General features: G+C 38.5%; 1 protein-coding gene across 1 annotated transcript in view; it reads left to right on the forward strand.

The window, feature by feature from the left end:
- LOC113492500 (baculoviral IAP repeat-containing protein 6-like) overlaps nt 1-13,908 on the forward strand; it is a 40,453-nt gene that overhangs the window by 1,234 nt on the left and 25,311 nt on the right. The window contains 9 exon segments of the mRNA XM_026869976.1: nt 4,926-5,054; nt 5,448-5,683; nt 7,374-7,575; nt 8,517-8,754; nt 8,996-11,705; nt 11,921-12,175; nt 12,429-12,610; nt 12,916-13,121; nt 13,434-13,583. Coding sequence (XP_026725777.1) covers nt 4,926-5,054; nt 5,448-5,683; nt 7,374-7,575; nt 8,517-8,754; nt 8,996-11,705; nt 11,921-12,175; nt 12,429-12,610; nt 12,916-13,121; nt 13,434-13,583 — 4,308 coding nt within the window.

The raw sequence follows: 13,908 nt of genomic DNA on the forward strand, positions 1-13,908 counted from the left end.
GAATGCGTCATGTTATCAGATAAAATTTATGCAAATATGATATTAATTTTGTCGAGGTAGCATTTTCATGCTATTTTGTAAGCATAGTTATAGTTCTGTGTGACACAGAATCATTAATTTTGCATTCAAATAAATGCATCACTAGAAGTGTTTGTAACTAAATTATTTTCTCCATCAACATATCATATTACAGAAGTCAGTAAGGTTTAATCATCTTTTGATTCAGTTTCTGTACCCAAATAAACTAATATTCCTAGATTCGATTTCGAAATGTCTTTAACAACATATTTACAAATTGTAAGTCTTTAAATGAAAAATACCCTTGAAATTATCCTGATACCGTAAGGTATATTGTTGAGTAAACATAACATACCTGGACAGACATTCTTGCAGTATTAATGTAATTTGGTTAAAATAGTCAAGGAAACCAACTATAACTTGAAGAAAATAGCCTGGCTGACGTTGAAGGTGAGGTTAAAGAAATTAAATGTACAAAAAATGGAAATCCATACTTGAATAAAAATTGTGAAGAAAAATAACCATATACCTAGTCTAATGTGTTTTCACCATTTAACAAATTGTGAAACCCATTTTTGGGTTAGCAAAAATTTAATGAAATCACAAGCTTTCTTTTACTGTGATGAAAAAGATGCATGCAGTTGAAGCTGCAATTATAAATAGGTAGTAACTTAGATACAGACCTAGGAAGGTATTTGACAGCAAATGCTTTTCATACTGTTATTTGTTTTATATTTATTGCAGTTGAAGAATAATTAGAATGTCAGGTATGTGTGTTGATTATGTGAAACATGTATAGTTTACGAAGGAATCTCTGCATAATACTATTATGCATACATATTAATAAGGATAACAGTGGTTGAGGCAAACATTTGACATGCATGCATGTTGGTCCATCAAACTTTGTTACATCCAGTTGACTTGTAAATCTTATCATATTAACAAAAAAATCATTCAAATTCGGTAAATCTAAACGGTGGAAAAACACATGTACAGTGACTTAAACTATGCAAGTGTGGATGAATGTCAGTTACTAAATCAACCCAGGGCCCCAATTCTGCTATTTACAACAACCGATGAATGAATTAAATTTGGCTCAAAATGTCAATTTTCGTATTTTCTTAAGCACTTTTTACACAATAATTGTAAATTCAGTAAGGGACGGTATACTCAAGTTCAATACAATTAACTTCCAATTATTGTATTGGCAAAATGCTTAAGAGAATAGGAATAATTTCAAATTTTATTCAGTTGCCATTCATTTATCCGCCATTGTAAAATAGCCGAATCGAGGCCCGGGACTGTTGATTGGGTCTGGTTTCAACTCTTATACCTGCAGTAGCACAAAACTTACTTTTTTTCTAATTAAGGTGTGAAGCGAGGCACTTAATGCATTTAAAAAAAACAATTAACCTTATTTGAATGGAATATTGTTTTCGATTTTGATTTCAAACTTTGCATTTTCTTGTGACGCCTTATAATTAAGAAAAAAACATTTTAACATTTTTTCCTTTGATGTATCAAAACTGTTGGATATCCAAGCTGGTTTCACTAGTACTTCAATTTGATCAGCTGCTATTGTTGCCGTAGGTCATGTTTGTTTTTACGACTTTTTGGTTACGGTTTATTATGGTTTACAAAATACATCATTTCGTTTTCTATACAAAATATACCAGCAAAATTTTACTAATGTTACAAGCAAAATTATTTTAAGACGGGTTATGTGTATTCAATATTGAACTGATTGTTTTTTGCATCTATATGAATGAATGCATGTTTGCTGTTTGTAGGAAGTTCCGAATCACACTCAGTCGGTTACAGGATGTGATTGATTACAGCGTTCGGTATTAGGGCAAGCTTATCGTTTCGAGCTGCTGCGATACGAGAACCGTGTTAGTTGACGCATAAGCGTCATGATAGTGAATACCCAAATAATGACTATTCAATCGTTTTGTCCCTAACACTTCACCGCTTTTATTAAGCCCCCTAAAGACCAAACGTTGGGGCGGAACGGGTCAGTCCGTGAACGGTTCATTCAGTATTGCACTTCGATAATTATCGTTTTTTACGAAAGCTGAGCTTGACCTGAAGCGACGCGAATAATTATAACGGTAGTAGTACTACGTTTAGCGCATTGTGACTGGAATTATCGATCCTAGTACTAACTATTTATGGAGCGATTTAGATTTCAAGTAGATACTCAAGTTCTTAAGGATATTGAACAATACAGGTAGACAAAAGACTGTTACTGCTGACTTCATGAATATTAATATCGGTTCGTCTATTTGTACAGATGGCACGCACTTTCCAATACTTATTATCCCTTTAATTTTAAATTGGTAACTGCGTAAAGTATGCGAAAGCTATGCAACCTAATAATTTATATAATGACGTTTTACTCACGCGTATTTATCGGGATATCCCGACTAGTTTCGGACCCAACCGGAGTCTCTAATCCTGAGCTGACTCGGCGGCAGGGTAGCATCTTATTTTCTAGTTGATATGTTAGTATTTTATGTCTAAACTTGTTTTTATGTAACAATCTATTTCTAATAAATGGAATAATCGCAATTATGCTCTTGTTCATGGTAGATAATTGTGAAGAAAAATTTGTTTAGTAGTTATTATGTATATTTCTGATTTTTTATAAAAGTGGCTCCACTTAATTGGTTAAATTTATTAATCCATATAACTTGGTATAGTTATTATGTGTCTATTTTAATTTTATTTTGATTTGTAACTCTAGAAAAATAATAAACATTTAAAACATTAAGGCATTATTTGTCGTTGCTTAGAAATACAAAATATTAATTTAATACATTTAAGTTCAGTCGATTACATTAATGAATTCAGGAAAAAAACCCAAAGCTTGTTTCAAGATTCAAAAATACATAAAATATATTGTATGTACTAGGTTCTCGCCCGCGGCTTCGCCCGCGTCGATCTCGGTTATATCGCAGATTCCAAGAGAACTCTTCAGAAGTCCGGAACAAAAACTATCCTATGTTCTTTCTCAAGGTCAACTCTATCTCTGTACCAAATTTCATTAAAATCGGTTCAGTGGTTTAGACGTGAATGCGTAACAGACAGGCAGACAGAGTTACTTTCGCATTTATAATATTAGTAGGGATAAGCTTTAAGTAACTAAATTGTGCTTAAGATTAAATTCAATAATATGTGTCCATTTTTTCGTAATAAAACACATAGTTCCACAGCTTCTATAATTGCACCGTTCACATGCGGACATATTTTTATCTACAGGTTCTATTTAATTTATTAAGTTTTCCAATGTCTACAATAATTTGAAGTCTTGACAGTGCCAATAAGCTAACGAAGGCGGCTTTACCTACGAATATAATTAATTGTTAATGTTATTTACTAAGCCTCATTTTGTTTACTTATTTGTCGCGTTGTCATACTACATTGAAAATATTAATTTGTCGCGTCATTGAGCTATGAAATAATCAATAAATAAGTAGACGAAATTATCTTTATGTGATATAGGTAATTAGGTACTTACATCATCAGACACATCTGTGTCTAGGTACCAGATGGGTCAACAAAATAATGCATTTTTAGAGAGATATATATGCCTAAATCCTGTATAATCAGACTTCAGGGAAAATACAAGGCCTTAACTTAACTGTGGTGCTTGAGAGTGCAATAAGTTCTTATATGAAAAGGAAATAATAATACGTATTTATAATTATTATGTTCACAAACTAAACCTCTCAAACTGTATGAAGTTTTATGTTACTGTTACAGTAAAGAGACTCACCCCGCCTCTCACAATACGGTATCATCGTCCTAGCCCTTTTCCCAATTATGTTAGGGTCGGCTTCTAGTCTAACCGGATTCAGCTAAGTACCAGTGTTTTACAAGGAGCGACTGCCTATCTGACCTTCTCAACCCTGTTAGCTGGGCAACACGATACCCCTTAGAATGGTTGTCAAACTTTCCAGCTTCTAACTACCCGTAACCATTGTGAAAGATGTATGTACAACAGCCGGGACCCACAATTTAATGTACCTTCCGGAATGCAGAGGAACTCACTGTGACAAAGATGGTCACCCATCTACGAACCGAAGGCGTCAAGCGTAGCCTAACCTGAGACCGATCAATTTATGCTGTTATAGCTTAGCCACGAGCTCCTCTGCCACATAATATATATTTAAAGTATTAACATATGCACATTGAAGAACTTTTTGAAGAACATTTAATTTGATTATTGTTGCGTTGATGTATTCATTAAACGTATTAACAACGTGTTGAATCCTGTTTGTGCCCTTTTTAAAACATCGTTCTCAAGCTAACATTGCATTGTTCAAAAATATAATTAATTTATTCCGGATTTGGGTTCTGCAAGTTATATTCAAGATGACTCAGTGTTTTGATGACGATACCACTGTGTTAGGACGGGTAGTGATTATAGGTATGTTATAATTCATTGTTTTACATTATAATTGTGTAAGTCAGTGCCAAGGGTGTTTTTCCTCTGGTGCGGACCAAATCCTGAATTGACTAATCATACTGTTCGAATCTTTTTTCTCTTATTCTACCGATATGGTATGGTAAAATTTATTGGCCAATGAACCGTTCACTCTCCTCCCAGTTCCGAGCCAGTGCAAACGCACCCTATGCACTCAGTAATTTAACAGTTAACGGTTATGAGAAAACGTCACAAGCATATTCTGTTGACGGCGCTTGTGGGTGTGTCTCGGTATCAAAAGATCTAGAACAATGACTTGCATATTTAAGACAAAATAAAGCTAAAAAAATTACATATTATCTAATCTGTATAAGTTATTTTTAAGCTTCTAAGGTTTTGTGACAGTTTATGCTAATGTTATGAAGGTTTTAATTGATTTTGCACTTGTTTTATTAATTTTAATTTCTTTTTGTCGTAGGCTGTGCTCCTATACCAATGTCTTCAGAGTCTAGACGCACACTCCATCGAGGGTCTCACAGACTTCATTAACGAACTGAAGAAATCAATCGACATCGAACCTGTCAGAAAAGGTGTCAAAGCCCAAAAAGTAAGTATTTTAAGGAATTGTATTTTATAGTTTTGATTTAGATTGATTGAGGCTTCATAAACCACAAGTTCATGTTGAAATTTCCTTGTAATATCAGGCGTCCCTTAAACTCGATAATTATTGCGGATAAAGTGAAAATGAAGTTCCAACTGAATTGGACTTATCAAAATTAAGAATCAACCAGCCAACAGGACCCCAATTCTTCAAATGGAAATTCATTGTTTTAACCGTGAGTGTTCCGCCCCGTACTGAATTTCCAATTATTGTGGAGGCAAAATACTTAGGTGTATACGAATAGTGTCTAATTAACTCATTATTCACAATTCATTCATCGGCCTCTCTTTGTGTAAAAATTAAACGCAATATAATACTTTTTTTTTTCTTTTTTCGTAGTGGAGCACAGTGACGATCTGCCTACCACAGTCCACCCTCCGGCTGGTGACGACGGGCGTCGTGCAGGAGCTGAAGGGCCAGAACCGGCGGATACCGGCGCTGGCCATCGCCTCGGCCGTCGGCCAGCGCGCTAACGAGCTGGTGCCCTGCTCCCGCGACGAGGAAACCCGCCCGCTCATGTACAGCGAGGCCGAGAGGAAGGAGACCTTCAAGCGGTGGCCGCACATGGACTACAAGTATGTTGCAACTTCTGTAGCCACTTATACTCTAAAACTTAACTCGAACGACTTGAGACAAGTGAAGATTTCATGCAATCCTTTTGGTTCATATTGATTTGTTCCTTTGTTTCGCATTCTCATTACGTTCCATTAATAGGAAGCTTAACGCCCCAGTACTTGCACATCCATAAAGTACAGCTCGATATGAGAAAAAACTCAGCTACACGCCGAAATAGTGCTGCAAAGCGTAGTAGGTTGGTTTAGCGCTTTCGTAAGATAGCTGCCGCAGTGCTCGTTTCTGTGCAATACTGATTGGGACTCCAGTTGTCATCATTTTGATTCATCAATTTTTATTGCAGTACCTAGGTGTGAATGAACTTCACCGATCAATTGAGTTATAACAAAAGATAGTTCTTTCGTTGATCGTATGATTTTTTTAAGCACTAGATTAATTTTGAAACCCATTTGAGGGGGAAAAATGTGCTATTAAAAAAGAGACTGTCAACATAACTGTTGTATAATTTCCTGCAAGGGCAACCAACTTGTTCTGGTCACTACGCTTAAGCTTTGAAAAGCATTACACAAATTCTACAAATCTTATATCTATACTATAATACTATAATCTTTATCTATACTAATCCATACTTCTATACTAATATGTAAAGCTGAAGAGTTTGTTTGTTTGTTTGAACGCGGTAATTTCAGGAAGTACTGGTTCAAATTGAAAAATTCTTTTTGTGATGAATAGACCAATTATCAAGGAAGGCTATAGGCTATATAACAGCACGCTGTGACTAATAGGAGCGAAGATCCAATGGAAAATGTGGAAAAAAACAGGGAAAATTATTCATCTTTGAGGGCTTCCGTTGCGTGCGCTGGGAAAACGGTTCAAGATCTTCTAAACACGTGGACAAAGTCGCGGGCAACAGCAAGATAGCTTGATATATGTCTGGGTGTCTTGTGCGGCTTGAACGTTTGTGAAACCCACCATGGAAGTGTCAAATTCCTTAGTGCGGGTGTCTTTTTTTTAGTTGCCACAAATCTTCTAAATGTAAAATCATGACGTCATTTGTAGTTACGACACGATCCTGAGTTATGTGGGTTTTACTCTAATCAAATGTTTACAGGTTGCTTACTTAACGATGGGTGATATTGCATCATTATTGGTGTTTAGGGATAAATGTTTGTGCTTACTATTATTGAAAACATAATATGATTCATCATGATAAGGCACCATAATAATGTTTATTTTTGCATATTTCAAACTGGTACTTGTTATATGTACCTAATCTCTAGTTATCAGTAACTTTTACTAATTTTGTACATATTCCTAACCTGTTATTAACTTAACTGGTAATATTTAACTCTCCATTCATAACCTGACTCGAACGTAATTATACTAACAGTACCTATCTGTAACAGAAGCAAAAAATACAGTTGAAGCAATAATAACTGTACATATCGCAGTTAATTATTTTATCAATATAGTATAGTATAGTATATGAATCAAACATTTTTTAATGCTTGTTGCTCGTAGCCGAAGACGACAACGATACTTCAGAACATTTTTCCAAAGATGCTATACCACTTTTACACGTACACTGAAAACTTAGGTTCATCAACGTTTGCCCGTATTTGAGTGAGAAATGCACCTTATATGACTATGATAAGAAAATGTTAGATTAGTAAGTGTAACGTGTTCCTCCAGATGGGCTCTCCCCGCTCGCATGGCCCAGGCGGGGTTCTACCACCAGCCCTCGCCGAGCGGCGACGACCGCGCGATGTGCTTCACGTGCCTCGTGTGCCTCGTCTGCTGGGAGAAGTCCGACGAGCCCTGGGTCGAGCACGAGCGACACTCGCCCAACTGCCCCTTCGTCAGGGGCGAGTACACGCACAATGTGCCCATCTCCGTAAGTCTAACATGCTATATTTATTTTTCTTAAATTAATCAAGATTTAAAAATAATGTTATATCAAATGCCTTTTTCACAGCTGATTGCTGCAAAGTTATTGTAGCTATATCAAATTATTCGTCAACATGTGACTATTTAGAAAGCATTTTATCTATTGCAAAATAAAATAAGATATCAAAAATCCACCGTGACGAAATGTTATAGAATTTTGCACACACCTCTTGTTTATTAGTCACATCATCCAAAGTCCAGTGTGTCGAACATTTACACTTATTTATGCACAGTCACCGGTCACTTCCTACTTTCCAAAGAGATATCAACAGGAGAAGCGATCGCGCACTATCACTAGACTCGTGAAATTATAAATTTATACACTACTAGCTTGAGAGATAAAAAAACTTGTTGTTTAAAAACAATAGATCTCTTCGGAAACAAGTTTTTTGTGATGTAATTATGGATCTCACAAAAAATACTTTGAGGAAAACTTTTAAGAAAATTATTTCAACTTTAAACATCTGAATCATAAGCGACGTAAGCTTAACTATATTAACAGACGTTACACAGTAACGTGTTCACTTGGCCGGCGCACATTGCGAACTAATAATATCAATCTAGTTTATCCCCTAACAATTCTGACCAGACATCAATCGTGAGTCAGCAAATTTTTATCTTGGTATCAGGGAGAGATTACGCGTCTGGACAAATACTATTATATAAATATATATGAAGAAACGTTGTATTGTTTACACACGAATCAAACTATGAGGTTACTTGGGTTCAGCAAACCTATAGCTAAAGCGATTACTCATGACGCGACGACGCTTTAAAAAGTGATATGTAGTGATGACTTTTTAAAAGCGAGCAACCTGATGTTAGGCGATAATAATTTGCTATTTAGTGTGGTGTATCATGTCTTAATGCTCAGCGTACCGCCGGCAGGTTACCAACGCGACAGCATGCGCGGTCCCCTGTACCAATGTCACTGTAGTGTCAAAGGGCAACACGGGCGACTTGATCGCGACTGGTACTCCGGAGGGCAAGGTCAACATCTGGCGGTTCGACTGCGGACTCAAACTTGTTAAGTTTATTCACCTGTCTCCGTATGACTCAATATTCAGCGGAATATTAGCAACCGATACTAATAAAGTATGGTCTGCCAGCTTGGAGAAAGATAGTTGTAAGTATTGTATTTCATCACTTTTTATTGTTGCATCATTTAAGTGTAACTGTTTATTTTTAATGAATTCAATTTTTGTTGTAGATAATTGCGTTTGTCTAGTAAAATACAAACAGTGATATTGGTGTTTTTTTTTAATAATAGTTTTTTAGTAACTTAAAAAAATATATTGATGTCTTCTGTTTATGCTATTATACATTTGTTTTTTTTTAAATCTTCAATTAATTTATTATTGTTGCAGCCACGTATGGCGTCGAACTGACGGCAATGGCATTCGTCGGCATGACGTCACAGCAAGAGACTTACCCACAGTCACAGAACAATGAAAGCACAGAAAAGGAAACCAACACCAACAAAACGAAGCCGTCTCTCATCTGCGCCGTCATCATCACCAGGACCAACACCACGCAGACAGACCAGCCCATCAAAGAAGACTCCAGTAAAGCACTCTTCGACTCAGGAGCTGACAAAGAAAGCGTCCAAGCTATGAATGACCAAAACGAAGCTAAGAACAACCTAACAACAAATAAAATGCTGTTCCTACTAACATATGACATACATAGCTCGTTAGCCGGATCAATAACAACAGTAGTCCACACATCCAACAGCAGTGGCAACTCCAAGCCGGGAGGTAGCAAGAAAGTTTGTGCCGTAGCAAGGACCGATGACGCAAATATATACGACGAAATATACTTCCAGTACTCTGACGAAGACACCGAGCTTCCACAATGCACAAATAGCTCGCTAGATGAGCAGATAAGTAATGTTATTAATCTCAATGCATCGTCAAGCAAAGAGGATTGTAAGATGTGGGAACCCAAGAAGATAATACTTCCAAAGCATTTCAAAGTCATGCCGCCGCCGCCGCCGACTGCACTGCTGCCTGAGTTACAAGAGGCCGGACAAGCAACCATGCTTGACTTCGTGGGCAAGATCTCGCAGTTGAAAAGTTGGAAGAGTGGCAACTTGGACTCTGTCGGTACCAAACTCGCCGATCAGACAGACGCTGTATTACAACAGGCTGATCCTATAACCCACTATCTTAACATGAACGGACCTCTAGAGATATCAGACTTGAAGTGGTACGAAGGTGGAGATGGTACCGAAAAAGCCAAAGTTACCACATTCGGAGGAGGAAGTAAAGTTGGAACTCAGACTGCTATTACTAACAGTAACAATGACGGGTTCGATAGCGATCCACCGCAGGAAGAGGCTGTCTCACAAGGCATTGCTATACAGTGCCTCAGTCTTCCCGCAAAATTGAACTTGAAAGACGATTCTAAGGTCACACATTTGTTACCAACAGAAGATAAAGAGCATTTACTCATTGTAATATCAAGTATTGAGCCCGAGAAGGTGAAGGTCCTCGGCCTCGAAGAGACGGATAACGACGGTGACACTAAAATGGAAGTTGATGAAGTCAATGAACCAAGTGATAAACCGAAAAATGAAGCTAAAGCCTACTTCATTCTTTACAAAATCAACAGTAAGACGTCAATATACACCTTGGAGGACAATCCTGTGTCCGTCAAAGAGTTGCCGTTCAATGAAAGCCCCGTAGACTTGTGCTTACTTCCCGCCGATAAACACGATCAGTATTCCTTTGCAGCCGTCGGCATCGATGGCAGTTTAAGATTGTATTCCCTGCCAGATTTCAAGACCTTGTCAGAAAAGCGAGTACCGAAGGGGCAGTTTACGTCGGTGGTGTTCTGTGCTTCAGTTGAGCGATTAAGCGTTTCGACTAAACACGGAATGATTTACTTCTACGCTTTGAATAACGGTGAAAAAGACTCCACTGGTGATATTGACGAAGACGAGTTCGCCAACATTGATTTCGATATGTTACAGCGAGCGCCGAGAGACGAAGTCTGTGGGCCTACACCAGCGCCCGTCATTATTGCAAACAAGACTGAACTAGACTTGTCAGATTTAGAAACTTTGATATCTTTAACTGGGTATTATGGTACTAATACAACAGTGCCTTACAGCGCGGTTGTGCCTGGCTTTTGGTGCGAGTTGTCGCCTGCACAGAGATCAAGATCTGACCATCAGAACAATAGGACTTGGAGATTACAAAACACATCATCAACATGGGATGAACATGTACTAGAACTCACTTTGCCATATAGCGTATCATTGGCTCACATAGAGTTTGGCTTTACCTTACACTCGGCCTGCTCAGCAAATCTTCCAATAATATTAGTGACACTCTTGAAACAAAATTTACATGGCATTGGCTATAAGAAAGATGCGTCTTTCGGTCATCGACCAGACTCCCCCATACATTTCCCAGTTATAGATGCTGACATGTCTAATTTGGAGAATCCAATCAATAGTGAAGAGTACTTGCAGGCACATAACGCTGAAATATTAGCGGGGCCACTGTTACTGTCGTCAGGGCTGGACCTAACGCAACAATCCGGAACATTAGTTCTGACCAGTCCTCGCTTGTATCGAGCTAGAGGAAGGACCTTCTTAATCCATATCAAAACAATGTTTGACCCAGCTAAAGACATGAGTAAGGGGACCAATAAAACTGGTGAGAGCAGCTTAAAGAAAGCTGGCTTTATTGGGTGTGATTGGCTGCACCAGATCTCATTGACGGTTCGCTCTAGTCCTCACACCGACGTGCCCATGGAGAGACAGCAGCGGATAGCGATGCTAGAATCAAATAGTTTCTTGAACTCTCTGTGCGAAATAGCCATAAGCAGTGGAGATCTTGAGAAGAGGAATATCGCAATGGACCTACTGATATGGGTGGTATCGATAAGACTGCAACGCATGCGGCTGGCTAAGACCGAGAAAGGCAAAGACAAGAGTGTGGAAACACAGCAGTTAGAGTGTGTAAAGATCATTGAGAAACATGTAGATGCCTTGATCAAGAACTGTATACTGTGTGCGAACAGAAGTATGGCAAAGAAGTGCGTCAAGATTATTCTGATAACTAGCGAGTAAGTAGTTTGTATTATATTTTAATATCTAGGTAGAATCAGAAGACGATAAAGTTGCATGCGACGTATTTGTACTTAATTGTGATAGTCGAAAACTATTTACTCTTTTGTACTGAGAAGCTAAAGAGTAAACACACAATAATTCAAATTGTTACTGTTATTCTCATTGTTTAAAAAAAATAGGAAGGGATTTTTAAAATGTGTAACTTTTCTAGGGGCGAAAAACAGCTGCCTAAGTCCCGCAAGTCGTCATTCGAGACGACGCTGTCAACCAGCGTGTGCGAGTGCATCCCGTACGTGGGTGCGAGCGTGTCGGCGGGCGCGCTGCGCTGGCTGGCCGCGCTGGCGCAGCAGGCCACGGGCCGCGCCACCGCGCCCGCGCTCGTCGCCAAGTGTCTGGCGCTGCTGGAGAGGACCTCGCGCTGTCTCACGGATAGGCCTGATGTGTACCACAGTCTATTGAGAGCAAGGTACATGCTTTTCAGGCATCATAAGGCGAAATAAGGTTTAGGTCATCCAATTTGGAATTTTAAAGGGTTCATAAAGTTGTCTGCAAATACATAGTAAAACGAATTACGTTTTAGCTAGAATAAGGCAGGCAAATGATCTAAGCATTGTTTGCTACATATAACTCAAGGTACCCTTATTCTGCAGTATAAAGATACTATTTCATTTAGTGCTCTTTATTAAAACTTAATTTAAAAACTTCTTTCATATTTGAAGGTTCGGCTTGTACGGTCTGCCGCTCGAGCGTACAATATTCGCAGTCGATGTGCCGGAGTTAGGCCGCGGCACTTCCACTCCTGTGACGTACGCCAGCGTACTAGCGGGCGACACCAGCGTCCCTCCTGTCGCCAAACCCGACTACCAGCTGAAGGAACTGCTCAATTTGCCACTTGATATGGGTAAGTAAGATGTTCGTGACTAAAATGTCATTTCTTAAAATCTTCCTTTTATGTTATAAAGTTTGATATTAACCCATGCAATATACTAGTTTGTTGTGTTGAATTTTGTTCGATTCTTACAGTATGAGTATCTAGTAACTAAATGTTATAATAATGGCTGGCTATCTGTATTCAATTAATCAATATTCAGTAATTCATGAATCCTAAGAAGTCCACGTAATTCACAATATAGGTTTAACATCAAGAGGTACAATTTGTATTAGTCAGTACATGGCCATCACATCATGAGTTATTTAATTCCGCAGACACCAAAAGCGGGCCTTCATCTACCGCATGGTGGGCTCAGAACAACGGCGTGGGCGTGTTCGGTGCGGGTCTGAGCGAGGCCATGCCGCTGCACGTGACGTGCCACGTGGCCTCGGACGGCACCAAGCTGGAGTCCAGCGGCGCGCGCCACCACGCCGCCGTCGTCAGCTCGCTGCCCGGCGCCGGGCCCGGGGACCCCAGCCAGGTGTGTAGCTGCACTGACTTACTATTGTAACTAGCATTGCCGTCAGAACTAATCTAGTCAATTTATACTAAGAGCGAAAGTTAAGCGTAAATTATGTGATTGTTACTAATTAAATTAATTTTTTGTAACAGATGTGTTAAAACAACAAACATTTTAATTTCGTTTGCCGAACGTGTTGGAAGATTTATTGCAAAGTCTTGTAAAAATACTTATTATCACTGCTATTATGACGCAATGCTTTTGAAATAATAATATTATTTATAACCCTGCTATGTAACTTTGGACACATGAGTAATATTTCAAAATGACCAGATTTTTGCCCAGCAGCTGTGGTCAGTGGTTAAGGAAGGTCAGATGAAGCAATCATCTCAAGACCCAGATTCTTTAGAGGATGTTGAGAGCTCTCTTATGGAATGTGACCCTCATGATAAGATGGAGTTCAATGAAGAAAAATTGTTCAAGGTAAACTTCTTTCTGAGTAATATGTTTATGTGTGTTTGTGTGGTTCCTTTTTACTTTATGGCACAATAAGTCGATATAAGAACTGCTGGTCAATAAGATTGAATTGTTAATTGAGGCTATGTTATTTCGTGTCATATGTCAGACTTTTCTAGTGTTAATGGAACCGTATTAAGAGAGATTTTCTATTCATTTGGAAGTTCAATCATCTCCGCAAAGATTGCCAAGGATCAGAGACACGTCTCTCCGTCGATCACAATCGAGACGCTTGTTGAATATTTCTTATTACTAAGTGTAATATCAAAGATGAAAGCATGTGGCGTTGTGT

The sequence above is a fragment of the Trichoplusia ni genome, chromosome 4 (genome assembly GCF_003590095.1).
Source record: "Trichoplusia ni isolate ovarian cell line Hi5 chromosome 4, tn1, whole genome shotgun sequence".
In the NCBI taxonomy this organism is placed as follows: domain Eukaryota; kingdom Metazoa; phylum Arthropoda; class Insecta; order Lepidoptera; family Noctuidae; genus Trichoplusia; species Trichoplusia ni.